This window comes from Saprolegnia parasitica (assembly GCF_000151545.1).
Source record: "Saprolegnia parasitica CBS 223.65 unplaced genomic scaffold supercont2.10, whole genome shotgun sequence".
Lineage (NCBI taxonomy): Eukaryota > Oomycota > Saprolegniomycetes > Saprolegniales > Saprolegniaceae > Saprolegnia > Saprolegnia parasitica.
The window spans coordinates 757329-783423 of record NW_012156404.1 but is presented as its reverse complement, the minus strand read 5'-3'; the positions used below and the strand labels follow the sequence as shown (position 1 = coordinate 783423).

Here is a 26095-nt window from a genome sequence, read left to right as displayed (position 1 = left end):
CCGCGTCGGTGTTCTTCGTCGTGCGGTTGGTCAGCGGCAGAGGCGACTGCTCAAAGCCCTATAAAGGCTGTATAGAGCTGGTCCGGAACGAGCGCGCGCATGCTTCTTACTGGGATAAGCACGACATGGAGGATGAAATCCACCTACAGCGGCAGACGAGAAACCTCGTTCGAGTCAGAAGCCTAGTCATTCTGTGAGACTCGAGTGGCGTCAAAGACGAGTGGTACCTTGTGCCAATCGCAAACCAGCGCCACGTCGACACCTGGAAGAGCGAGGTCCGGCGAAGCACGCCGTGGACCATGGGTACGGTTGTTGACCGCCCGAGATACTCCAATCGTTGGTAGCTCGAGCAAGAGATTCGCGGTGGGCGAGAGGTTCGTGACGTCGTCGCGACCGTCTCGGTGCTGGCTGCCGTGTGCAAGCAGCGAGATGTCAAGGGTGAGGCGCTCGAGACGAGCGCCATTGGCTCTTCTCTACGAAATGACGCGCGCACTCCGAACGCGACGCCGCGCGCGCAGCGCCCACTGCTGCGCCGGCGGCGGCGTAGCTTGTTAACGCGGCGGCCATTTTGGAATTGCCCTTGCTTTTGGTATCCGGTTATTTATCCGGATGACGAGAAACGCCATAAGCGCGACAATGTCGAGGCCTTCGTCCGCACTCCTCACACAAACGCCCGAGGTTGTCGCTGTCAGCGTTTGTCTCTTTGACTAAATACCTCACAGCGCGTAGACGCCCAGCGTAAAAGCAATGGCATTTTCACCGCTTCGGCGGCGATAGCTGCGACCAGCGCTGCATCGATTCAACGCCAGCAACCACGACCCAATACGGATACGACAAGCCTCTTGCACGCATGTATGCACCTACGCCAAGGCAGTACACGTAGTGCCAACGCTCGATAACTGCGACGATGCTCAACTCGGTACTGATACTGCCATTATCGATCCTCGACGACGCAGACCCAAGCAAATTCGCATGCTGCATGAGGACGCAGCGATTTTTGCTTACCTGTTAAGCCGACATCTTGTATTGCAGGGATGTGTGACGAAAGAAGGACCTCGGCCACACGAGTTTCACCGTCCACGGTCGACAGGACACCCGCTCGCGACCGCCCTGCCGTGCGACGCGGTGTCGTGCGGTCGAGGCCCTGTAGCGCAAATTACGAAATGAGCAGCGCTCTGTGTTGCTATACATTCTTGTAAAAGCACTGCGTTTCGCCTTGTCGTGGTCGCCTTTACACTTGTTTTTACACGACTGAACGTTTGCGCCAAAAGGAGACATTCTCCGAGTGCCACGTCATTGGATTCGACATTTTGCGGCCTCTGGCATACGAGGACGCATAAATACCATCGCATGCGTTGTGACAAGAGATCACTGCGAGTGCAGAAGCCCGAGCATTGTGAGCTGCAAGCCTCTCGTTCCAATCGCTTCACAGGATGCGATGGCGCTGGACTTAGTAACTCCATGAACGTCGCTAGGTATCGCAATCTTTATCCAGTGGAAGGGAGATCGTCGATACAAATGCAAAAGACGAAGACTACGGTATGCAAATGCGATCCTTTGCTTCTTAAGGTTCTAAAACCGCATTGTGTCCTAAGTCGAGCATTGCGCGCGTTGTACGACGGCAGCGGTAACCTAGCGTGGACTGCTCTGCTTCCCAAAATGTATTCTATCACTGTGTTAACTTTGGGCGAGCTCATTTCAAACGCGATGATGTCGATAAGTGACGTCGGCGTCCTGGCGTGGTGTCTCTACGATAGCACTGCGATCTTAGTTTGGCGTGCGTTGTGCCTCTCCGATGGCACTACGATCTTAGTCGAGAGGCATCTTGGATCGCGTCTCGCGACCGCTGTACGCATCGCACGTCGATGCAACCTCGCTTTCCGTGCTCTCCGCAACGTTCTCTACCAATGTACTAAACCTTGACCATTTCATTTTCAGACGCAATGGAGTCGACCTCGCGACTTGGCGATGGGCCAAGAGAATACATAAATGGAAACAGTTCTTACAGTATTTCGTCTTTTCAGAGCCAGCTACAGGCGAATACAGAGCGTCGACAGCCGTGGCATGAACGTCTGTGGAGCTCAGAAAGCAGCGACGAGGTTCTCGATTATTGCCAACGGCAAGCCATTGTCGCGGCAAAGCTTGGAGCGTTGGGCGCAAAGATCTGCAGAAGCAGCGCCATGACAACGAACGCAGGCCACACGCGATCAAAACCCGTCGCGGACAAACACCGGTAGACGATCAAGAAGCGCGAGAGCTTTACTTACTTTACTTACGACGCGCTGTCGTCATCGCGGAGCGGCAGAAGCGTCGAAACCTCAACGAGACGACTGTAGCAGCAATGAGCGTGTCAGCCGTGCACGCCTGCAGCTTGAGCTCTGCATCGCGCTTGAGCAGTCCCTTGTCGACCATCTCGGGGAGCGCGGCGGGCGAAAACATCCATCTACGAGCTAAGTCGATGAAAGCATAAGCAGCATTGCGCTGGCTGGGGCTGCACTGGCCACTGTCGAGCGCAGGCGTGGCAGGTACAGGGATGTCGAGCTTCTAAACGAGCGGCACAGCATGTGGGGCATCCATAGGGAGAGCCGTCCTAGATGAGCGCGCCGTAGCCGTCCTGGATCTTTCGCTGCGCGACGGCGACGGCTGCGACATGAACTATACGGCAAACATTAAATTCTAGCGAATTTTCATTTAATTTCTAGCGGATCCTCTCTAGAGTCGATTCCTCGCAAACCGTGCGGCGTGCGTCCCCGTGAGCCTCGGTGCCGCTTGCCAAGGAGTAGTCGCTGGTACTCCAGCGACTCCGACAGCGGTTGCGTGAGCCGTGCGGCGAAGACGACCTCTGGCGGCGTCGATGCCAAAAAGGACATAAAGTCCGATTGTTGGGCGACAACGAAGCATGTCGCTCGAGGAACCTGCGTGATACAAGCGACTACTCCGTGGCACGCGACACCTAGGCTTACGGGGACGCACGCAGCACAGTTTGCGAGGAATCGGTCTTGGAATGAAATCCGCTAGACGATTCATTGAAAATCCGCTAGAATTTAATTTTCACCCATGAACTATACGCCGTTGTTGAGCCATCTCCCTCGGCGTCCTAGGCGTGCGTACTAAGGTCCTTGTTGTCCTTGCGCTTCTCGTATTCTTGTTGACGCCGGCCGAGAGGAGCGAGCTCGACGAATGGCGAAAGAGATCGATCTGCCACACGATGCGCGGCTTGACGCTAGTTGCAGGACTTTGATATGGCGAAGCAAACGCATGGTGCAAGGTACCCAAACTCGTGGAGTAAGAAGGCGTGGCCGAGCGTCGTCTGGTTGATCATGACGGAGTAGAGGTAGGACGATTCGCCGTGCAGGACCCAGCCGCCGTTGATCGACAAGTCGAAGCAGCCTTCTTTCACGAGCTTTGGCGATCATCTTCATCACGTGCGTCTGCTCGCGCCACGGACGCCCGCTTAGGCCAAGGTCGCCAGCGATCGAGTGCACGTACCAGCGCTGGAGGAGCACCTGCTCGGCGTACACAAAGCGCCAGGTCGGGTTCTGGAGCAGCTCAGTGATGCCCGACTCGAGTGTGTAGTCGACCTCTTGCGTGTAGTACACGGTGAGGAGCCAGCCCGGGTCTGTAGCGAGAGCGTACCGTATCCACTCTGGTCACGCCGTTTACAAGGCGTTCACATACGCTCGGACGAGCGGTTCGAAGCCCTTGAGCAGCAAGCACTGTTCGCCAAGAGCCATTTGACAATAGACGGTGACGCAGCCTTCGCGAGCATCTTGTACAACTAGTAGGAGCTTCGCTTGTAGCCACCTACAGCAAAGAGCGGATCGGAGGCAACGCTGAACGAAGGATTCGCAGCGGGCGAAAGGCTCGTGGCGGGCGGAACGTCATAGCTGCACCGCCAGCGGTCTCGGTCCTGGCTGCCGTGCACAAGCAGCAGAACGTCCTGTGTGATTGCTTGAGGTCCGACGCATTGAGCTCGATGCCGAGAGACGGAGCGCACTCCGAACACGACGCAGCGCTCGCGCAGCTCCTTTTAGTGCCGGCGCCGACGGTGTCGTGGCTTGTCGCCGTGTCGACCATTTTGGAATTGATTTTGGTTTTGGCATCCGGAATGTGTCCGGATACGCCTTAGCGGGACAAGGGACGCACTTCCTCGCACGAGGTGCTCGAGGTTGTCGGCGTTTGTCTCGACGACACAACGCACAGGGCCAAAATACCCAACGCGAAAGCAATGGTATCTGCTACCGCTACGGTGTCAATGGCTACGACCAGCGCTGTCACGTTGTCTTGCAATCTCTTTTAGGCGAAGAAAATCTGAGCTGCGTACATCACAAAGCTCTTGAACGCCGAGACACCGTGCTGTCTCATCAGGTTGGCAGCGCTGGGGAGCTGTCGCCAGGCTACGGCCACGAGGTTGGGTGTGTACCTCGTCCGACTCGGTGATCGACATGAGGACCGATGCGAGCGGCACCGTGTGCACGAAAAGTGCGGCGACAGGGTTGCTGAAGGTTGAGAGTTTATATATCAACGTCTTCCGCGTTATCGTCCTTACAAAGAGTTTGCATATTAGTGCTACGCCTGAATGCGTGGGAGTTGACACCAGCACTTGGTCGTTGGGAGAGATCCATCCCGTGGTCGCCAAACCGTTGTGGTGAAAGAGGACAAACCGGCGCAGCAAAGAGCCATGTTGGAGCAGGCCTCGTACACCGATGCGCATGCGAATGTGCACTCGTCCTTTGGCGCCGTGAACGAGGTCTCGAGCGAGCTCTCCATCGGCAGGGTCGTGAACGTGAGCACCTTAGGGGCGCGTCTCGCATTGGCCACCTCTGGATGCAAGTGTACACCGGCCGTTCGAGCGCGCCGTTCGCAACTTGCGCGCGCGATTCGTCGGAGACTTGCTCGGGAAGAACCATGACGCTCGAGTACTGACACCGAACCATGAGTAGCGAGATCGAAAGCCGACCAGTCGTTGGTTTTGCTAAGGCGGCTTTTCTTGAAAGGCCGTTTCGACTGCTTGTTGGCGCGAAACATCCATTTTTAGAGTGGCGTGGCATGGATCGCTTACGACTGGAAGGCTAAAACGCACAATAGCTGCACTTCAGGGGCTATAAACGCCTACGAACGTACAATATTCTATCGATTGCATTGATTTTCTCGGGCCCATCGCTTGCTCGTCCTTTAGCGCTTTTTTATTATTATGTGGGAACCTAATATGCATCATTTTGCATCCTTCTCGTGGCGCAATCAAGTCAATACTTGCATAGAAAAAATTGACCATATATTTTGGACCGAAATCTAACAGCAACTTCTGGACACGCAACGAGGGGGCGATGACTTAGTGCATGTCTTGCGTCAGCGGCACGTAGCCATCCTCCATCGAGATGATCGACGGCCCCTCTTTCTTGGACACAGAGACGGCAACCATAGCCGCGACAGCACCCACCATGGCCACGGCAACCAAGAGCAGCGCCGCTTGGCCCCCAGGCGCATCGTACACCGAAACAAACTTCTGCGTTGCCTTGGCCGAGCACTGGCGCGCCTTGTACGCAAAGGCCGAGGCGTAGTCGTCGCCGTAGTTTGCGTCCTCGTTGTTGTGGGGCACGAAGCGTGGACGCCGTTGCAAAAGCGGCTCGTGTCGCAGAGGTCCTCGGCGGCGTGGCACAACGTGTCCTTCGCAATGGTGTCGACGCACTTGCCGCTGCCGTCGCAGTAGTCGACGCCGTCGCACGCGTGGCCGGACGACTCTCCGATCGACGTACACTCGGTCGTTCGGGGCGCAAACGTGTCGTGGGGGCATTTGCCGTTGTAGCTCGTGCAATACTCGGGCACGTCGCAAATATCACTTGCTTGGCGGCAGACAACGTCGCTGCCAAGAAAGGTTTCGATGCAGCGACCATGGCCGTCACAGACATCGACACCGTCGCACTTGCCACCACTCGACTTGCCAATGTGTGTGCAGACCTTGCCCACGGGCGCGGCGACGTCGTCGGGACAGACCCCACATTCACCCGAGCAATACTCGGGCTCGTCGCAAACGTCGACTTCCCGGCGGCAGAGATGCTTCGTGCCTTTAAAGTGGTCAATGCACTTGCCGTAGCCATCGCAACGGTCAACGTCGTCACACGCGCCGCCCGAAGATTCGCCAATCGATGTGCACTCGATTCCCTTGCGCGCAAAGCTGTTGCTGGGGCAGTCGCCGCTGACACCCGTGCACGTTTCTGCCTCGTCACAGACGTTGACGGCGTGGCGGCAAACATGTTTCCTGGGCTGGAACTTGTCCACACAGCGACCACGGCCGTCGCAGTAGTCGGGTGCGTCGCACGGGCCGTCCGTGGACTTGCCCATCTTGGTGCACACTTTGGACGACGGCGCAAACTCGTCGTCCGGGCACTGGCTGCTGTCGCCACTGCAGAGCTCGGCCGCGTCGCAGAGGTTGCGGGCCCTGCGACAGACGATGGTTTGGTCCTTGTAGCCGTTAAGACACGTGCCGTCGCCGTCGCAGTAGTCATTCTCGTCGGCATCGCACGGACCGCCGTTGTCGCCGCTCTGGCCCGGGCAGAGCGTACCGCGCGGCAGCTGCGTGTACGTGCACTTGCCATCCTCAAAGTCCAAGACCTCGCGACATGGAACCTCGGGGCACCCTTCTTCGCTGGCAATCGTCACCGTGTCAACATCAGCCGAGTCCACCCGGTAGTGGTTGGCCGCGTAGTCGACGTGCGTTGGCCCATACCGAGGCCCTTTGGAGTACGTTGGCTGTACGTTCGTGATCGGTGCGATGTCAATATAGGGATCAAGTACGTCCAAAATGGGCTCGAGCACTTCCGGAATGGGCTGGAGCACGTCCGGAATGGGATCGAGTACGTCAATGATCGGATCGAGTACGTTCGTGATGGGTGCGATGTCAATAATTGGGTCGAGCACGGGCACGATGACGTCCGTGAGTAGGATCGGAGCAGGCCCGTAATAGGATCGAGCACGGGCACGATGACGTCCGTAATGGGATCGAGCAGGCCCGTAATGGGATCGAGCACGGGCACGATGACGTCCGTGATGGGATCGAGGAGGCCCGTAATGGGATCGAGCACGGGCACGATGACGTCCGTGATGGGATCGAGCACGGGCGCGATGACGGCCGTGATGGGATCGAGTAAGTTGGTGATGGTGTTGAAGAACTGCGGCTGTAGCTCGGTTTCTGCCGCTGCGAGAGCGCGGGATGTTGTAGTCGCCTTCATGACGTCCTTCGACGCGACAGATGCCACGTCTTTGTGAGCGTTGGCATGGATGATGATGGCTACCGCAAGCCACACTCCAATGCGGGTCTTCATCGTTGGTGGGGAAATCGAGATGTGACCATGTGTGGCGTCATTGTTGGCGGGAGATTTGAACGGGCGCTCGCCCGACCAAAATTTTGTAGCCAATCACAACTTGCGATGCCTTATCTGCACCAATGAGATTCAAGACCGTTCGTGAAACGTTACATGAAACCACTGGGGCGAAAGATACGATCTTTCCCGCGTCTTTTGCTCGTTGGTGCATGTCGTGTGGCCTCGGCCGCCACTAAATGGCTATCCTTCCACACTCATTGAGTTCAAATTAAATACCACGATGTGATAGGCCAAGGGGACAAAGGTGAGCGAACAATTGAGACTTCTCATTGGTGGAGACAACAGTATTGCAGGACGTTGCAGCAGGTCCATACAGCGCCCTCGTCCAATGTGACCAATCTGACAAGTCTTGGCGAGTTCAGTTCCAAATGCAATCTGGTCGACCGCGCGACCTGGCTATGCGTTGGCGGTGTGAGCCTAGTGGAAAACCCATGAAAAAGGAGATTACGAGTGGGTGTTGGCTTGCTCGAGTTTACAGAGCCCACTATAAGTGAGCGTTTGGTCGATCGTGTCGCTGGGCGCGTACAGGAATGCTAGGATGCTACGAGACATTTTCCCTCTTCTCCAACGACTAGGTTCATAGTGGTTGATTGCTTAAAAGACGACCGAGTTGCGGCCAAAGGTGTCGGCACCCATCGGCGTGGCGGTCTCGAGGACCTTGATCGTGTCGTTGATGGCGCGAACCTACTTTTGCGCTTCGGCGCAATGAAGCGCGATACTTCTTCCGTGTTGGCGAGCAAGCCGGGGCTCACGACATGCAGGTCAAAGGTGTTGCCGCGCGCGTAGTTGACAAAGACGTTCCGCGCCGAGGTCTTCGCCAAGTCGACATAGCCCCGCACGTGCTTGAGGTCGCGCTGGCTCTTGTACCAGCAGAGACAGCCGCTGGCTTCGATGCTGCACCAGACGACCTTGCGCTTGCGGAAGAGCTTGAGCGAGAGCCCGTCTGCATCGGGATTGGCGCGTTGTACGTCTGCGTCATGCGCACGTGGTCCTCGCTCGAGAGCGGGATCGGTTCGTCGAGTATCTCGGCCTTGGACGAGTCGCGCTTGTCCGACGAGGCCGTCGACGACCGCGACGGGATCGGCCGCGCCTTCGCCAGCGCCGCCCTGAGGTTTTGCGTCAGCTCCACGAGCTGGTCCTGGGCAAAGCTCAGGTTGTTCTTGAGATCGTTGCGCCGCATCATGTAGAGCGACGACTTAGCCAAATCGGCCGGCGCTTTCGAGTTGATCTTGGCGAGGACTGCAGCGAGGTCGTCTTGGAGAGATGCAATGTACTGCTGCACGACAGCGATCTCGTGCCTCGCCTTCTCGACGTCGGGCGACGTAATCTGAGCCAAATCGTCCTGCGCGGCGGCGAGGTGGTCCTTGACGATGCTGCGGCGGCGGAGGAGCTCGGGCTTCTGGGCCGTCGACGCCGTGGGCTGGGCGACGGCCGACACAATCTCGCGCCACCGACGACATGAGATTAGTTGCAAAAGACGTTGGGTACCAGCTCCCGCTTGAGACCCGCAATGTGTTTTTCGACAGCAGGCGCGTCCATGGTCTCTGGCATCGCTTCGCTCGGCGCGCGTGACGTCGGCACGTCCGTGGATGCCGTCGTGACGGCCGACGTTCGTTGTAGAGCTTCCTGCGCCGTGAGGATGGCCTGCTTGAGCTCTTTCGCCGGGCCATGTAGTGGCTGCTGCTCGCGCTGTCCTTGTCTTGAGTCGTCTTCATGAGCTTTTGCACCACGTCGCGCTAATTCGAGACCATAAGATCGCTCGTAGTGCAGCGTCGTCGTACCAGCTCGCGCTTGTGCCCCGAGATGTACATGGTAATCTCGGCTGGCGACGCGTTCGGGTGCAGTGGCGCAGGCGCCGGTGGCATCTCGGGCACCAGCTGCTGCTCGAGGCGCGCGATCTTTCCTTTGAGGTCGGCGCGCTTTTGTAGTAGCGCACGGAACGTCTTCTCGTGCGTCGTCTCTTCGAGCCGCGTGCCGACGGCCTTGAGGTGCTGCTTGAGCTCCGCAAGCTCGGAGCGCTGGACAGAGCTGTCGCGCTTGGCGTCGGCTTCAGCGCGTGCGATGCGCGCGTTGAGCTCCGAGAGTTGTCGTCGGTACCGGTCCTTTGTGAGTCCATCCAGTTGTGGCGCTTGCATTGCTACCTTTACGACCAGCTACGTAGAATTGTCATGTGAGCACGCGGGTATAACGCCACGGACGAGTTCGTGCTCGAGCCGGTCGAGAGTCAAGGACGCATAGTCGGCTGGGTCGTGCAAGCGCATGCCATTGCTGCTGCTGCTGCTGCTGCTGACGCTGCTGTGGCTCGAGACGCCGCGTCCTTCGACCGAGTTGGACCGGCGCTTGCCCTCGGAGCTCATGGACGAGCTGCCCTAGTGCAGCTCTGTGCCGCCAAACCGCCGCCGGGTGTCAACGTGCAGCTCGGTGTGGTTGAGCCGGCGCGCGTCGACATCGGGGCGAGCGAGCAGCTCGGTTGCGTTGAAGCGCGCGCGGTCCATGTCGCCAACGAGCAGCTCCGTCGAGTTCATATGCGCCCGCTGCTGTAGGCAGTCGTGCGGCGCCGAGTCGTTGCTGCTGCTTTCGGATCGCAGGCCGTTGCTGCTGCCGTGCTGCCGATCTTGGAGCTTGGCGATTCGTTGTTTGATGTGCTTGCGGCGCTGCTGCAGTAGGATGCTGTCGACGTTCTTGGTCATGGCCATGACCACTTGCTTCAGCTGTTTCTTGTCCATGGCCCACACCTCCTTGTGCAGCTGCGTGACCACGAGCGTCTTCATCTGCTCCGACTCGATCGCACGCAGCCGCAGCTTGTTTTCTTTCTCGGGCTCGAGCTCGGTCTCGTCTTCTTCGTCGTCGACCGGGTCGCCTTTCTGCCGCAACACGGTGCATGAGCCGTACAAAGAGGATAGAGGAGCGCGCGTACGAGGCCGCGGCTAATGTCGCAAAAGCCGATCGCGGCGTCTGGCTGATCTTCTCGATAACTTCGTTGTATGAGTAGCCGGCAATGGACGTGCCTTGGATCTCGACCATGCGGAAGCCGCGGTAGATACGCCGAGGCGGGCGATGCGATGAAGGAAGCGCCGTTGGCGCATGTACCGATCCGGCTCGACGCTCCAGTTGTCCATCTTGGCAGGGTTCGGGAAGGCGCCGGGCGCAAGCTGCTGCGCAGTCCCTTTTGTTGGGGTGTCCAAGCATTTTGAGGGCTTGTTCGGTGTTCTTGACCTTCTTGGCCGCCGCGTTCGGGTCGGTAGCCCGCTTCCACGCGAGCTCCTCGCGAACTTGCGTCTCCCAGCGGCCTTCATCTTGATCTTGGTATAGCGTGTCGTCCAGCGTGCAATAAATGCCGGCGTTGGGGATTGCCAGCGCCTCGAGCGTCGTGACCACGCGCGACTGGATGACGTTGCTCAAGACGCGCGCTTCGTTAATACCGCTGGCGGCAAACTCGAGGCGCGATGCAGCGTAGACCTTGGTCTCGAGGAACGCGTTCGTGAGATCCGGCATCGCGCAAAAAGGCGTCGACGTGGTCGCGCATCTCATAATTCTCATCGTTATCGTGGTCTTCGTCATCGTTTTGGGCTGGCGGTGCGAGGTCGTCTCCCGAGGCGAACCGGACTTGGAGTCGCAGTCGTGTCTTTGCGCACGCCGTGTACGACAAGCAGGTGGTGCGAGAGCACGAGAAGGCGGGGAAAGCGCGCAAGATTCTCAGTCTCGTGCGTCTCGGGCGAACGCGCACAGGTTGCGGCGGAGGATACCGATTTAGGAAACTAGTCAATCTGTGAGACGCAAGTGTCGTCAAAGATGTGTGGTACCTATTGCCAAACGGGAACGCGCGCCGGGCCAACGCATTGGAGAACAAGGTCTGGCCACGAATACCGTCGAGCATGCGCGCGCGACCACTGTAGGTGGCCGCCAAGGGCTGAAAGGTCCGGTCGCCGGAAGCTCGAGCAGAGAACGGATCGAATGCGACGTGGAGCGAGGCGTTTGTGACGGGTGGTATGTTGTCGCTGGGCCGCCAGCGGTCCCGGTGCCGACTGCCGTGCAAGCAGCAGGACGTCAAGCGTGAGGTGCTCAAGCTCGGAAGAATCAGGCTCGATGTCGCGAGATGATGCGCGCGCTCTGAAGACGACGCGGCGCTTGCGCAGCTCCTTCTCCACCGCCGACGTTGTCGTGACTTGCCGCTGTGTCGACCGTTTTGGTATTGCGCGTGCTGTAGGTATCCGGATCTTGTCCGGATACGCATTCCACCGCCATGCTTGATGTGGCTCGGTGTGACATGGGTCCTCGACGAGAAGCATTCGCACGCTGCATGAGAACGCAGCGGTCGTTGCAAGCGCTAGCCTGGTGATCCAATGTCCTGAATCGAAGGTATGAACGACGAAAGAAGGTCCTCGCCCACACGAGTTTCACCGTTCACAGTCGGCAGGAGCGACCGCCCTGCCGTGCGACCGAGGCCCTCGAGCGCAAATTGCAGAATGAACAGCGCTTCAGATTCTTCTGATTGTCTTGTAAAAGCACTGCGTTTCGCCTTCGTCGTGCTCGTTTTTACACTTGTTTTTACACGACTGAACGTTTGCTTGGAAATGGGACCTTCTCCGAGTGCCACGTCATAGAAATCGAGTAAACTTGTGAATACCTCATCTCTCGTATACGAGGACGCATTGTAGCCTGGCACACGTTTTACACGAGTGATATTAGACGACATTAAATCACCGCGAGAGAGTGCGGAAGAAAAGTCCATGCAATCCGAGCACTGTGAGCTCAAAGCCTCTCGTCCCAATCACTCCATAGGATATGATGGCTCCTGCACGTAGTATTCGAACGAAAGGTGCTGGAATCACATTCTCGATCCAGTGGAAGGGCGATCGATCGTCGCTACAAGTAAGTTAAAAGACGAAGACTACAGCGTACCGATGTGGTCATTTGCTTTTTTACGTTTTAAAAGCGCTTTGTATATGTGGTGGAGCATTGCGCGCGATGTACGACTGCAGCGGCAACGTAGCGTGGTCTGCTCTGCACGTCAGAGTGTCTTCTATCATTGTGCCAACTTTGGGCGATTCCATTTCAAACGTGATGTTGTCGACAAGTGGCGTCGGCGTCCTAGCGTGGCGGCTATAAGACGGTACTACGATCTTAGTTTGTAGTGCGTCGCGCCTCTCAGATGGTGCTACGAACTTAGTTTGGCGTGCATCTTGGATCGCGTCTCGGTACCGCTGTACGCCTCGCATGTCGACGCGACCTTGCATTTCGAGCTCTCCAAAGCGCCCTCTTCAAATGTGCCAAATCTTGGCGAGTTCATTTTCAAACGCAATGGTGTCTAATGTGTGGCCTGGTGATACTTTGAATGCTTCAAGATGGCGCGCCAGTCACTATGGACAAGAGCTCGGCGGCCGCAACATCGTCTTTTCGTGACCCAAACCAGATATCCGGATAAGTGGCTAACAGCACGCAACTTGTCGAGCTCCTGCTTGCGAGGAATTGGGAATTGCCCGTCTCGGATGGCCACTCTCGGTCAAAAATACAAAATGGCTCAAAGCTGGTACAGTTGTAAAGTATGCTTTTTGTAGCACGTAGCACCAAGTTGCACCATCATGCGCGGTCCGCAGCGCTAGAAACTGGTGTCCGAAGTTATGCCGAATTGTACTATTGGCGGCATCACGAGCGACGTCTACATGGCACATGCCATTTGTAAGAAATAGGCGATGACAGACCCAACCGCAGCCTCCTTCAAGTAGCCGAACGACGCTATCTTTTGCCGAATGCATAAATTTTGTTTATGCCCTTACTTCTATGACCATCAAGCATGCCTTCACGCACCACAAAGCGCTCTTTACGGACCCGTGACTATCAGTCCGCGGCCTTGGTCAGCCAGCTCCTCAGATTGCCGCATCCGGACTCCGAAGGCGACAAGCTCGCTACGCTCAATGGCCATGACACAGCCGCTAATTAGATCTGAAATATATGACATGGTCTTGATGTATCTGAGGAGATTGCGATATGAGTGCGTCAATTCTACCTCGGTGAGATAGACGGCTGTAGATCGAAGAGAAGCATTGATTTGATAGACGGTTAGTAGTATGTCGTTCATTGCTAGGCACAAAACGTGGCGTCTAGAACCAGCCGCCGCAACGGAACGGCGAAAAGAGACCGCAGCCGCCACCAAGACCCCAACCAAAGCCAACACCACCGCAGATCGACCCAAAGCACTCCTTCTGGCCGCCCTCGCGAAGATGCTGCTGTGTCTCGGTGCCCAATTTGGCGGCGACGTCCATCGCCGGGGTGTCGACGGCAGCAGCGGCCGCAAAAGTGCTAGCGATGAGCGCGAGCGAGGTGACGACAAACTTGACCATGATGTGACGGAGACGCGGAGAAAGCAATACTGGATGCGCATCACTGCGTCGAGTTGGAGAAGGACACTCAGTCGCGATCTGTCATGGAGTCGATCTTTCCCACTCGCGACCTTTCCGTGATGGGATGGACTAGTTAAGCGATAATTTTTCTTGTCGCGGGCACTGCGGTCATTTGCTTTTTAACGTTTTAAGAGCGCTTTGTATATGTGGTGGAGCATTGCGCGTGCGGTACGACTGCAGCGTCGACGTAGCGTGGCCTGCTCTGCACTTCAAATTGTCTTCTATCACTGTGCCAAGTTTGGGCGATTCCATTTCAAACGTGATGTAGTCGACAAGTGGTGTTCGCATCGTGGTGCCTCGAAGATGGCACTAGGATCTTAGTTTGTAGTGCGTCGTGCCTCTCAGTTGGCACTACGATCTTAGCTTGGCGTGCATCTTGGATCACGTCTCGCTGCCACTGTTCGCCTCGCTCGTCGACGCGACCTCGCATTCTGTGGTCTCCAAAGCGCCCTCTACAAATGTGCCAAATCTTGGCGAGTTCATTTTCAAACGCAATGTGGTCGACCTGGCGTTGGTTTGGATGGAATCGCGCCACGAGAAAGACTGAAAAATACGAAATTGTGCAGTGTACGACGCTTGGTGTTGAGTGACGTTTCTGTTTGGTGCGTGGTGCTTCTCTGCACAGCATTGCCCGCAACAGCGACAAGACTGTAGGTTTCAGTCCATCTAAGAATTGTGGTAGCAAGGTGGATCCTCCGCTGACATGCACGCCGGAGTCAGACGCGGCGAAAACGCCGTTAGCGTCGGTTTGGTCAATAATCCATTCATGTTGGCTGCTGACGCCACTTGCATCGATCTTAAGTGTTGTGGCAAAGTGCTGAAAAGGTAGTTGAATGCAAATGATGAGCTCTTGCACCTCGGCACCCAACGCAGCAAGCTCGCAATGGATGGCTGTTTGGTCATTTCGATTCGGTGGCTGCTGGCGCCGTCGGTAGATCACAAAAGCTCGCCAAAAAGTATTGGAAATGTGGTGACACCTCGGTGCGATGCATGTTGTGGCTTTCCGCACTTCGACACATAACCCTACAGGTCTGAAACCGCTCTACAGGTCTGAAACCGCTGTTGGCGTCGTTGAGGCTTAACAAATTACAAACACATAACCCGCGCACGACGACTCATCGAGCCATTGCGCTATCTAGACGACCGAGCGACGCGCGCGACCGGCACGTCGCAGCTCTAAAAATGCTATACGTAACCGCGATCTGTTGCCCTGGGTCAGCCAATGAGCTTAGACGACAGCCTCCATCCCTCCAGCGATACGACCTTTTGTGACCGTTGGTCGCATACAGTGGTGGGGCACTGGGTGTGAACCTAGCCCACGTCAACACCACTAGGCCGGGACAAGGCGATGTGTGTGTGCATGTTTAGTCCTACGGGAGAAGCCTGTTCATGTGGGACTGTACAGTCTTTGGCAGCAGTCTGTAGACGTAGCTTAGCTGTCACTTTCTGTTCTGCTTTGTAGTACCGGTACACTAGCCGGTGTTTAGAGAGTACGGTCTCCCTCTGTCTGGTGTTTCACGTTCTAGTTGTTGCCAGGGAGCGGAACCGGTCACACCTTTTTCCACGATCACTAAAGACACAACGAGGATGTTTCCGATAAGGTATTGAGTGACCAATGAAGCTATCGCCAAGACCGCACCTGCTTCCATCGTGTATTGACAAGTGCAAGCAGACGATTCGCAGTCGATTGCTCTGAATTTCTCCTCGACACCTCGTTGAGGCGAAATAATGTGGTTGCAGGTCGAGCTCTCATTCGTGGACGCGCCGAGGATTGCACCTCGCGAATGCGGCAACTTTCTTTTTAACGCTTCGTATCATTTTCATGCATTGCGCACGTTGTAAGGGCAGCGGTGACACAGCGTGGCCTGCTCTACACCCCAAAATGTCTTGTATCAATGTGCCAACTATGGGCGACTTCATTTCAAACGTGATGATGTCGGCAAGTGGCATCGGCGTCCCGTAGTGTTGCCTCTAAGATGGCACTACGATGGTAGTTGGAATCATGTATCTCGACTCGCTACTGTTGTACGCCTCGGACGTCGATGCGACCTTTCTCGTTGTGCTCTCCAAAGCGTCCTCACAAGTCAACCCAGTTGCCATGTCTTGGCGTGTTAATTTTTGAACGCCAAATTTTGTCGACCTCCTGACCTGGCATGAATAAGATTACATAAATTCTCAGTGCCTAACGTGCCTTCGTACCATGGACAAAAAGCTCGAGGTCGAAGTCCGCAATCGATACCAAGTGAGCGCTGTCTGCCAATTCATACAAGCTTACGCCAGCCAGCTACGGCAACGATGAGGACAAATAAAGCTAGCTATTAGGTAGCCTTCTTGACATCAGTTGACGAGGTATTGAAGCTGTGATGGCATCGAACGAGGATTCAACGAGGGAGCATCGCGGGTCACCACAAGTGGTCGTCGCCAGAGCAATTCACGAGTTGGTGTGTGTTGCCTCGGGCACGAGGCTGTAGGAGTCGCTACATCTCGAGCCACAGTATCCGGACGACCACCAGCGTCCGACTGCGATGCCGCGAGGCGACGGCCTTGTCCACACGACGCGCCTGCGCGTCATGGCGTTTACTCCCAGGCCACAAGCGTCTTTTGCTCCGAGAGAACACGAGATGCAGCGCCTCCTGGAAAACCTGGCGGAAATTCTCTGAAATTTATATGTGCCGGTAAAAAGCCAGCAGGAAGGAAGATCGCGGTGGTCCTCTGCCTCACGCTGGCCAGTACGTACGTATGGGTGGCCAGTTGTATTGCTACGACGCGTCGGCGATGACGCTGCTTCCTTCTTGTTCGCGACGTCGAACAGCAAGGCGTACGCAGCTCGATGTGTGGTGCATTACGACGGCCGCCATGCTTGCGATTCTCAACATTTCATCAGCGGACGCGGTGTAGCGCAGCGATCACTTGAACCATGAGCATGGCGAGAGCGGGTGCTTTCTGTGACGCGTCACGGGGTTCGACGCTCCGGCTGCCCAGCTTGGATCTCATGCACGCGCCATCTGTTTTGCTCGTCGAGCGTAGAGGAGTCCTGTCCCACCTGGCTCGGCCTATTATGTCCCACCTGGCTCGGCTTCCAGCTTGGCCTTCCACAGATCGTGTTGCCGCAACGCATGACTCTGCAACGGCTTTCTTCGGCCGCTGGATGTTCTGGTTCTACCGAGGTCGGCAAAGATTGCACTCCTCAGTTTTCAAATCACCGCCACCAACCCAAGTGTCACCATGGTCCGCGTCCTCGCCTTCGCCCTCGCCTCGCTCCTTCCCGCGTTCCTCACAGCGCAGCCGATGCTCGGTGGCTGGCACAACACGACGAACGTTACGGAAGGCCTCGTGGAGACATACTACTCGGCGGTCGCGTCGCCTGCCAGCTACGCCGCCGACGCCACGCTGTTCGTCTGCGCGACCAGCCTCACGAGCGTCTCGGCCCAGGTCGTGAGCGGCATGAACTACATCTTCCACGTCGAGGGCTGCGCCGTGCACGCGGCCACCGACTCGGGCGCCGACTGCACGTGCCCGGCGCCGTCGACCGCCTACGACGTCGCCATCACAGACGCGCCGTGGATGCAGATGCTCAGCGTCACCAGCATCACGCCAGTCTAGGACCCTCGTGCCAAGGCAGCTCGCTTGTCTGGATGAATAACTTGCGTAAAAATTATGTGTTTGGCTTGACCAGTGTCGGCTTGCGCACCGCGCGCTTGTACATCTTCTTGTTGCGCTCAACCATGTGCACCTACAAGACGCGCATGAGGTCTCAGCACCGTAATCCATTGCGGCGCTTACGTAGTCCTTCATGTGCGTGTTGATGTGAATCCTAGGTGGTTGTAAGAACACGAGGTGGAGGCGGAATCGAGGCGGGTACCGGTCGGGGATGTGCACGTAGAGGATCATTCGGCCCATCACAAAGAGCTCGTCGAGGTCCAGCACCTTTCCCTAGGTCCACGTGAGTTGGCTACAGTCTGCAACGCGCGCACCGTGGGTCCGACTTGGCGCACGTGGCTCAAGCGCACGCTATTGGCAGAGCATGAGCGCCACCGCCGAGGCCACCAACGTACTCCATGCCTTGGCTCACTTCCTCGACCATGCCCGTGAGCACGTGCTCCGTCTTGAGCTCGATCGTGATCTCCATGCCGAGCATGCTCTGGAGCACGACCAGCAGCGTCCGGTGGTCGCGCCGGCCTTCATCGCGCTTGTCGATTATCGAAGGCCACGCTGCTGGCGCCGGATTCGCGCAAAATCACTTCGTTTTAATCGTGGAGTGATCCGGATTGGCCGAGACGGGGGCTTTTTGGCCAATCAGATGTCGGCGTGACGGACTACGTTCAAATTGGCAGCAGCTTGGGAGGTGCGCAAGGACGAGCGCCCGCCGACGAACCCAGGAGACGGCGACGGTACGTGGCATCATCGGACGTCGAGACGAGCTCTTCCGTGTACATGTGGATCTTCTCGGAGCAAGAGCTCATGAACAGTCCGTCGCGCCGGGACGGCGTCCCGCGCCATACCATGGACTTGTACCGCATCCGCTGCTGCGAGTTCATCGAGAAGATGGGCGCGATCTTCCGCCTCCCGCCCCTGTCTATAGCTAGCGGCAAGATCTTCTTCCACCGGTGCGCAATGCGATGCCAGTGTGCGCGCGTCTCATGCTGCGTGTAGCTTCTTCGCTGTCCAGTCCTACAAGGCCTACGACGCCTGGCGCATCGCGGCCACGTGTCTCTTCCTCGCGGCCAAAGTCGAAGAGCACTACATGAAGATCCCCGACTACACAAAGCACTACCTCGCTCAGCGCAAGAAGCTCGCACACGATGCCAAGCTGCCCGAGAGTATCCGACCGACCATGCCGACGAACCCGACGGTCGAGGCCGAGACCGAGACCATCCTCTTCACCGAGTGCATCCTTCTCCACGTGCTTGCGTACGACCTCAACGTCATACACCCGTACACGTTTGTGGCGGACTTTGTCGCGGCCGCTCTGCACGCGGCGGCCGCGACCTCGGACGCCAACACCAAGGCCTTGAAGAAGGCTGCGTGGAGCTTCATCAACGACACATCCAAGAGCACTGTGTGCTTACGCTACGAGCCGCGCCACATCGCAGCTGTCGCCGTCTACCTCGCGGGCTGCTACGAAAGCCTGTGGCCCGCGGGCTCGTTGGCGCCGGACGGGACGCCGTGGTCGACGCATTTGAGTGTGCCCGACGACATTCTCCGCGGTTGGCGGCCATCGCCTGCACTTGACTCATACTGATTTGATGCGTAGGGTCCGTGGTGATGATTCTGACGACCTACAGCTGCGTCGAGTACCATAAGAACCGGCCGCTGGTCCCCGGCATCCAGCGACTCCTCGAGACCAACAACATCCCCAAGCAGTCGACGCTGCAATAATGCAATAGTACACACCTAGTCCCATCACAAAAGCGCCGCCCGGCTCTAGCCCTCGCACCAAGCATCTGTCCGTGCGGTTCGTTTCGAGGCGACTGCCCGACTCAGATGTCTTTGCAGAAACAACATGTATTGTGACAGCTTATTCGTCCATCGCGACGTTGTAAAAGCCGCAGGAGGCCCGACATGGCGTCACGGCGTAGTTGGTCAGCGGGGCGCCGTTGCACTTGCACCCGGGGCCGGTCTTGGCATGGCTCTCGACGGCGCACGTTTGGATGTGCAGTGTGTACAAGCCGCCAGCGATGATGTCGAGGCTCGTAAATCGGTTCGCGCAGAGTGTGGGGAAGTTGGTGGTGCCACGCCAACGCGCCGTGTTCAAGGCCTTGTAGTAGTACGCCATGGCGCTGCTTGTGACGACGTGGCCGTACGACGTGCGGCCCGGAACGCTGGCCGATTGCTCGACCTCGACACCCGTGATGAAGCGCGTATTTATCCACGGCTCGTAGATGCTAACAGCGTAGGCTCGCACGGTCTTGTTGGCGCACGAACAGGTGCGGTTGGCGGCCGGGACTGTGTTGATGGCGCAGCCACTCACGTGGTATCGGTAGTTGGTGCCCGACACGAGCTGCGTGTCGACGGTCGCAATCGTGGTCGTGCAAATCTTGTCGGAGGTCGCGTTGAGGTAGCTCGACGACGCGCTGATTACGTCAAAGTACTTGGTCACGAGCGAGTTGGTCATCTTGACGTTGATGGACCAGGCGCCCTCTTGGCTGACGACGGGCGCCACGAGAAGCGCAAGCAGCGTTTTAATCCAGTGCATCGACGACAATGGGGAAATGACGGCCATCACCATGGGCTGCGTGGTCGGAGAATCTACCAAACTGCCCCGTGTGTCTCGTTTGCCGCAGAAGAATCACAGTTGTTGCTGGCGTTGTCTCGCCTGAGCGTCATCGCGTCTTCCGCCGTCTCCACTCGCCGGTTCGTGCGACCAGCGAACTCGTGGCGAACTAGCACGTCTTGACTAAATTAAAGTTTCAGGTGCTAACCAGTTTGGCTGCTGGACGACCGCAACGCGGCGAGTGGCGCTGCTGTGCAAGGCTACATAGTTTCTTATCATTGTCGACTCGCACGAATGCTTCATTTATCCTTTCTCAGTCAGTTGTGTATCCAAGCGCGCTGAGTGCTCCGTTGTTTAGTCGTTTAGTTCTCGTTGTTTAGTCGCTGAGAGTGCATGTATTTAGTTGTTTAGTCGATTAGTCGTTTAGTTGGTGGAATCTTTGGCCGCATCGGATTGGCTGTTTTATTGAAGCTGGCAAATTTGTGGCAGTGCCGAGTTTGCATTTTCAGTCGGAAGCGCCAGCAGGAGAGGCCGCGGGCGCGCCCTTCCATGGCACGTCCGCGTCCTCAGCCCTGCGAGAGCAAAGCCCCAGACGCAGCCCTCTTTCACACGAGATACCCCTCCATCTAAACATACTATCGTCGCTCGCCTCCGGGTGAGTGGACACTGAGGTCACGGGACCTGGATCTGTCAAAAGCACGTAGAAGGTTCGGCTGCGCTGGGGGGAGAGCACTTGTCAGACCCGCACGAGTCCAGCGGGTCTGGATTAACCTCTCCAACATTTTACGTTCACCTTAGCAACTCGCTCGACTAAGCCCTTAGATAACATGACGTCTTTCATGAGGAAGTTGCTTCTCTCAACGACGGTTGGCAAGACATGGTAGTGGGCTCCTTCAAGAAGCCACTTGGCGCCGCGCGCTGCGATTGGCCCGTTCTGTGACGCCGTTCTGGGCGCGCGAGCGCGTGGCGGGACGTGGCCCTGCCCAATACGAGCGAGGAGTGTAGCACCAGCTGCTAATTCGGGCCTTAAGCAGGAAGCACGGGGCAGAGTCGCCGTGGGATCGCTCGTTGTAAAACCGCCCGCCGCCTTGCTACACGTCCAGCAGCAGCCAAATCCAGCTTTCCGGAGCCTAAACGTGAAGCAACGGTGGCTTCTCCATGCACACTGGATTCGACTAAGAACTGAGCATCGACTACGCTACCTGACGACGACTCCATCGCCCTTGTTAGCGCGCTATTTCGAGCGCGAACCGCTCTGAAGGCGCGCGGCGCCATCTTCTTGGCGCCAAAATTAGCGCCGCAGGAGGACCAGTGCCTCTCGGAAGCGATATCAGTATATAGAGGTCTTGCCGATCGCGCCAAAACGAGGGGTCAGTTCCGCATTTGCCGCCGCCGACGAAGAAGCAGCATGTACGTGGTCAAGCGCGATGGGCGCAGCGAGGAAGTCAAGTTCGACAAGATCACCGCGCGCATCAATAAGCTCTGCTACGGCCTCGACCCCAACTACGTCAACCCGATTCTGATCGCGCAAAAGGTCGTCGCCGGCGTCTACGCGGGCGTCACGACGTCCGAGCTCGACGAGCTCGCGGCCGAGACCGCGGCCTACCAGGCCACGCAGCACCCCGACTTCTCCAAGCTCGCGGCGCGCATCTCGATCTCGAACCTGCACAAGAGCACGCACAAGGTCTTCTCGGACAACATTGAGCTCTTCTACAACAACAAGCACGCCAAGACGGGCGCGCCGGCGCCGCTTATCGCCGACGACGTGTACGCGATCATCATGGCCAACAAGGAGCTCCTCAACTCGGCCATCATTTCGGACCGCGACTTTGAGTACGACTACTTTGGCTTCAAGACGCTCGAGAAGAGCTACCTCCTCCGCGTCGACGGCAAGGTGTGCGAGCGCCCGCAGCACATGATCATGCGCGTCGCCGTGGGCATCCACAAGGAAGACATTGCCGGCGCCCTCGACACGTACGAGTACATGAGCCAAATGTACTTTACGCACGCGACGCCGACGCTCTTCAACGCCGGCACGCCGCGCCCGCAGCTCTCGAGCTGCTTCCTTCTCGCGATGCGCGACGACTCGATCGAAGGCATCTACGACACGCTCAAGCAGTGCGCGTGCATCTCCAAGTGGGCGGGCGGCATTGGCGTCAACATCCACAACATCCGCAGCACCAACAGCTACATCCGCGGCACGAACGGGTCGTCCAACGGCATCATCCCGATGCTCCGTGTCTTCAACGACACGGCGCGCTATGTCGACCAGGGCGGTGGCAAGCGCAAGGGCTCGTTTGCCATCTACCTCGAGCCGTGGCACGCCGACATCTTCGAGTTCCTCGACCTCAAGAAGAACCACGGCAACGAGCTCCACCGCGCGCGCGACCTCTTCTACGCCATGTGGATCCCGGACCTCTTCATGAAGCGCGTCGAGTCGAACGGCGAGTGGAGCCTCTTCTGCCCGAACGAAGCGCCAGGCCTCCACGACTGCTGGGGCGCCGAATTTGAAGCGCTCTACCACAAATACGAGACGGAGGGCCGCGCGCGCAAGACGATCAAGGCGCAGCAGCTCTGGTTTGCGATCCTCGACTCGCAGGTCGAGACGGGCACGCCGTACATGCTGTACAAGGACGCGTGCAACTCGAAGAGCAACCAGCAGAACCTCGGCACGATCAAGTCGAGCAACCTCTGCTGCGAAGTCATCGAGTACACGAGCGCGGACGAGGTCGCGGTGTGCAACCTCGCGTCCATTGCGCTCTCCAAGTTTGTGACCGACGGCGTCTTCGACTTCAAGAATTTGCACAAGGTCGCCAAGATTGTGACGCGCAACCTCAACAAGGTCATTGACGTCAACTACTACCCGATCGAGGAGGCGCGCAAGAGCAACATGCGCCACCGCCCGGTCGGCATTGGTGTCCAGGGCCTCGCGGACGCCTTCATTCTCATGGGCTACCCGTTCGAATCCATTGAAGCGAAGAAGCTCAACATCCAGATCTTTGAGACCATCTACCACGCGGCCATGGAAACGTCCATGGAGCTCGCCAAGGAGCTCGGCCCGTACGAGACGTACGCCGGGTCGCCCGTCTCGCAGGGCAAGTTCCAGTACGACATGTGGGGCGTCTCGCCGACGGACCTCTGGGACTGGAAGACGCTCAAGGCGCAGGTCGCGGCCCACGGCGTGCGCAACTCGCTCCTCCTCGCGCCCATGCCGACGGCGTCGACGGCGCAGATCCTCGGCAACAACGAGTCGATCGAGCCGTTCACGAGCAACATGTACTCGCGCCGCGTGCTTGCGGGCGAGTTTACGATCGTCAACAAGTACCTCATGAAGGAGCTCATCGGTCTCGGGCTCTGGAACGCCGACGTGCGCAACCAGATTTTGCACGACGGCGGCAGCGTCCAGAACGTGGCGACGATCCCCAAGCGCATCAAGGACATCTACAAGACGGTCTGGGAGATCAAGCAAAAGGTCGTGCTGGACCTCGCGGCCGACCGCGGCGCGTTCATCTGCCAGAGCCAGTCCATGAACGTGCACATCGCCGACCCGAGCGTCAGCAAGCTCACGTCGATGCACTTTTACGCGTGGAAGCGCGGCCTCAAGACGGGCATGTACTACATGCGCTCGCGCCCGAAAGCCGACGCGATCCAGTTCACGGTCGACCAGTCGGCCATCAAGCGCCAGCAGGCGGCCAACGCTGGCAAAGCGCCGACTGCCGCGCCGGCGCCGACCGCCGCGCAGCCAGACGAGGAAGAGGAGTGCTTGTCGTGCGGTGCGTAGGCGCGTCGCCGCTGCGTATTTAAACCCAATCGACGCGACTTGCTTGTTTTTATGCGTGGTCCCTTGGCTCTGCGCCGGCGCTGTGTGTTGTCTGTGGTGCGGAGCTGAATTTGTGGGTGGCCATCTGCCGCGATGGATTTCTTGGCCGGCGCAGATGGCAGCTCGATCCAAACAAAGCGTGGTCGACCTTGAAGCCTGGCGACCATGGGTGTCAAGCGGGTGCGCCGCGTGACTGCAACTTGGTCGCCTTTGCAGCTCCATCCACTGGTTCGTCGGCGATGGGTTCCTTCTGAAAAAGGACCAGAGAAAGGAGGAAGTCCCCTCGCAGCCGCCCGACCAGCCAGCAGTGGGACGTCAACGTTCACGAGCCTCGTTGGTCGTTTACCCCCTCGGAGGGTTAGGTAACCCTCTTCGAAGGATTCCGAGTATTAGTAGGACGCCTTGTGTTGCGCTCGACGGTCGCCACTGCCGCCTGCTTGATTTCGCTGGATTTTCACGTGATTTTCACCGGCACCCGTTGCACACGTGGAGCTTGTTGAGGTTGAAGCGTATTTTTATTTCCGGTGTGTCGCACCTTGAAGTTTGTATTGTGCAAGCACATTTTTATTCCCCCGCAATCTTTCTTTTTGACCAATCAGGACGCGCGACGGAGCCCCTCGAAGAATCTCGGCCTCACTTTGCATTTTGCCCCATCCCTCCACCACCACCATGCCCAGCACCCGCGAAGAACTGCTCGCTGACAAGGAGTACGTACGGACTAAGACGGACTCGAAGACTCATACGACCTGCTAGCTACGACCTCATCGTCTCTGGCGACTGCGGCGGTACCAACACCCGCCTCTCGCTCTGGCGCGTGCCCCGCTCGCAGACCCACGCCTCGGGTACGTCGCGCCATTGCAGACACGTTGGCCTCACACGCTGCATGCTACAGTCGTCGGCAAGATTGCACCCGGCGAGGTCATCTTCAACAAGAAGTACCTCAACCAAGAACACGCGAGCTTCGTCGAAGTCGCGCTCCTCTTCCTCAACGAGGCTGGCGTCGACGAGCCGCCGGCCTGCTGCGTGCTTGCTTGCGCCGGCCCGATCTTGGACAACTCTGTTGTGTACGTGTGTCCCATGTGCACCATTTATGCTCACGGCGGCGCGTAGCTTTACCAACATTGCGTTTGGCTGGTCGATCAAGGGCGAAGTGCTCGAGCGCGAGCTCGGCATCCCGCACGTGAAGCTCATCAACGACTTTGCCGCCATGGGCTACGGCCTCTTGACGCTCCGCCCGCACGAGTACATCACGCTCAACGACGCGGTGCCCGACAAGCACGCGCCGATCGCGACCGTTGGTGCCGGCACGGGCTTGGGCCAGTGCTTCTTGACGCCGTCGGGCGACGGCACGTACGAGTGCTACGCGTGCGAAGGCGGCCACAGCGACTTTGCGCCCGTCACGGACATTGAAATCGAGCTGTACAACCACCTCCGCAACAAGTTTGGCCCCAACAAGCGCCTCTCGGTCGAGCGCATCGTCTCGGGCCCGGGCCTCGCCACCATCTACGCCTTCTTGGCCGACAAGTTCCCGGAGAAGGTCAACCAGACGCTCCACGCCGAGTTCCTCGAAGCCGATACGCTCCAGGGCGCTGTCGTCGGCAAGAACGCGCCCACGGACGACCTCTGCAACCAGGCCATGGACATCTTTGTTCGGTACGCTCATCCGTAGCCTAACCTCGTGGGCTCACCATCGTGCTAGTGCCTACGGTCGCGAAGCCGGTAACGCTGCGCTCAAGTACCTCCCGCGCGGCGGCTTTTACATCACGGGCGGTCTCGCGCCCAAGAACCTCGACTACTTCACCAAGTCGAGCCTCTTCTTGGACGCGCTCTTTGACAAGGGTCGCGTCAGCCCCGCCCTCAAGGTCTTGCCCATCTACTTGGTGCTGACCGAAGACTTGGGCGAGCGCGGCGCGCACTACTACGCCTACCAAGTACGTTGCCATCCTCGATGGAGACTCGAGGACTCATAAACATCGTCTGTGTTAGCTCCTTGGTAAGACGATCCTGGACGCGCAGCGTGCGCAGCCCAGCGCCTTCGTCCACCAAAACAGTACTCACAGTGTCTTGGATCCTAGCGCTGCCCCGATCTCGATCAGCTATGCCTTGATGGCGGCGGCGGGCGTTGCGGGCGTCGCTTTGGGCGCCGCGTTGAGACGTTAGGTCAGCTAGAAGCGAGCGCAGCTGTGCATGTTAACATAAAACCACGTTGTCCTTTTACACCTTGCTTCTCTCCGACTGCCGCGGACCTGGAAGCACGTGGAGTGTTAACGGGGAGAAT

The 26095-nt window shown here is 57.8% G+C and overlaps 8 protein-coding genes across 8 annotated transcripts; 4 read left to right on the top strand and 4 right to left on the bottom strand.

Moving 5' to 3' along the window:
• Positions 1–5332: 5332 nt before the first annotated feature.
• Positions 5333–7364, bottom strand: SPRG_19557 (hypothetical protein; the record flags this gene model as incomplete). The annotated part of the gene is made up of 3 exons (XM_012342724.1): positions 6975–7364; positions 5611–6828; positions 5333–5581 (listed from the first exon to the last, which is right to left on the bottom strand). The coding sequence occupies exons 1-3, from the start codon at positions 7320–7322 to the stop codon at positions 5333–5335; spliced, it is 1815 nt and encodes a 604-aa protein (XP_012198114.1). The 5' UTR covers positions 7323–7364.
• A 612-nt stretch (positions 7365–7976) lies between these two features.
• Positions 7977–10877, bottom strand: SPRG_22125 (hypothetical protein; the record flags this gene model as incomplete). Its single annotated transcript, XM_012342726.1, has 10 exons — positions 7977–8066; positions 8102–8308; positions 8368–8823; positions 8871–9071; positions 9164–9535; positions 9581–9751; positions 9794–10246; positions 10300–10341; positions 10427–10537; positions 10599–10877. The coding sequence occupies 10 exons, from the start codon at positions 10875–10877 to the stop codon at positions 7977–7979; spliced, it is 2382 nt and encodes a 793-aa protein (XP_012198116.1).
• A 6058-nt stretch (positions 10878–16935) lies between these two features.
• On the top strand, positions 16936–17458 carry SPRG_04120 (hypothetical protein). The gene has a single exon (XM_012342703.1). It carries the CDS (start codon positions 17009–17011, stop codon positions 17384–17386), a length of 378 nt encoding a protein of 125 aa, XP_012198093.1. The 5' UTR covers positions 16936–17008; the 3' UTR covers positions 17387–17458.
• SPRG_04119 (hypothetical protein) lies at positions 17414–17979 on the bottom strand. The gene is made up of 5 exons (XM_012342702.1): positions 17839–17979; positions 17758–17794; positions 17646–17716; positions 17567–17597; positions 17414–17516 (listed from the first exon to the last, which is right to left on the bottom strand). The coding sequence occupies exons 1-5, from the start codon at positions 17919–17921 to the stop codon at positions 17439–17441; spliced, it is 300 nt and encodes a 99-aa protein (XP_012198092.1). The 5' UTR covers positions 17922–17979; the 3' UTR covers positions 17414–17438.
• Positions 17980–18089: 110 nt separating this feature from the next.
• Positions 18090–19234, top strand: SPRG_04118 (hypothetical protein). The gene is made up of 3 exons (XM_012342701.1): positions 18090–18390; positions 18437–18990; positions 19038–19234. The coding sequence occupies exons 1-3, from the start codon at positions 18218–18220 to the stop codon at positions 19160–19162; spliced, it is 852 nt and encodes a 283-aa protein (XP_012198091.1). The 5' UTR covers positions 18090–18217; the 3' UTR covers positions 19163–19234.
• A 67-nt stretch (positions 19235–19301) lies between these two features.
• Positions 19302–19979, bottom strand: SPRG_04117 (hypothetical protein; the record flags this gene model as incomplete). The annotated part of the gene is made up of 1 exon (XM_012342700.1): positions 19302–19979. The coding sequence occupies one exon, from the start codon at positions 19977–19979 to the stop codon at positions 19302–19304; it is 678 nt and encodes a 225-aa protein (XP_012198090.1).
• A 1400-nt stretch (positions 19980–21379) lies between these two features.
• SPRG_04116 (ribonucleoside-diphosphate reductase large subunit) lies at positions 21380–23837 on the top strand. The gene has a single exon (XM_012342699.1). It carries the CDS (start codon positions 21406–21408, stop codon positions 23776–23778), a length of 2373 nt encoding a protein of 790 aa, XP_012198089.1. The 5' UTR covers positions 21380–21405; the 3' UTR covers positions 23779–23837.
• Positions 23838–24464: 627 nt separating this feature from the next.
• SPRG_04115 (glucokinase) lies at positions 24465–26042 on the top strand. The gene is made up of 7 exons (XM_012342698.1): positions 24465–24524; positions 24571–24659; positions 24710–24881; positions 24928–25470; positions 25517–25748; positions 25804–25810; positions 25893–26042. The coding sequence occupies exons 1-7, from the start codon at positions 24487–24489 to the stop codon at positions 25922–25924; spliced, it is 1113 nt and encodes a 370-aa protein (XP_012198088.1). The 5' UTR covers positions 24465–24486; the 3' UTR covers positions 25925–26042.
• The last annotated feature ends 53 nt before the right edge of the window (positions 26043–26095 follow it).

Bases quoted from the DNA above. Each gene is read 5' to 3' on its own strand.
- SPRG_04120 (XM_012342703.1), top strand. From the start codon at position 17,009: ATGGTCCGCGTCCTCGCCTTCGCCCTCGCCTCGCTCCTTCCCGCGTTC.
- SPRG_04119 (XM_012342702.1), bottom strand. From the start codon at position 17,921: ATGCTCGGCATGGAGATCACGATCGAGCTCAAGACGGAGCACGTGCTC. The intron at 17,795-17,838 runs GTACGTTGGTGG...CTCTGCCAATAG, and splicing joins GAAGTGAGCCAAGGCATGGA to CGTGCGCTTGAGCCACGTGC. The intron at 17,717-17,757 runs GTGCGCGCGTTG...ACGTGGACCTAG, and splicing joins TGCGCCAAGTCGGACCCACG to GGAAAGGTGCTGGACCTCGA.
- SPRG_04118 (XM_012342701.1), top strand. From the start codon at position 18,218: ATGTGGATCTTCTCGGAGCAAGAGCTCATGAACAGTCCGTCGCGCCGG. The intron at 18,391-18,436 runs GTGCGCAATGCG...TGCTGCGTGTAG, and splicing joins GGCAAGATCTTCTTCCACCG to CTTCTTCGCTGTCCAGTCCT. The intron at 18,991-19,037 runs GTTGGCGGCCAT...TTTGATGCGTAG, and splicing joins GCCCGACGACATTCTCCGCG to GGTCCGTGGTGATGATTCTG.
- SPRG_04116 (XM_012342699.1), top strand. From the start codon at position 21,406: ATGTACGTGGTCAAGCGCGATGGGCGCAGCGAGGAAGTCAAGTTCGAC.
- SPRG_04115 (XM_012342698.1), top strand. From the start codon at position 24,487: ATGCCCAGCACCCGCGAAGAACTGCTCGCTGACAAGGA. The intron at 24,882-24,927 runs GTACGTGTGTCC...GGCGGCGCGTAG, and splicing joins ATCTTGGACAACTCTGTTGT to CTTTACCAACATTGCGTTTG. The intron at 25,471-25,516 runs GTACGCTCATCC...CCATCGTGCTAG, and splicing joins GCCATGGACATCTTTGTTCG to TGCCTACGGTCGCGAAGCCG.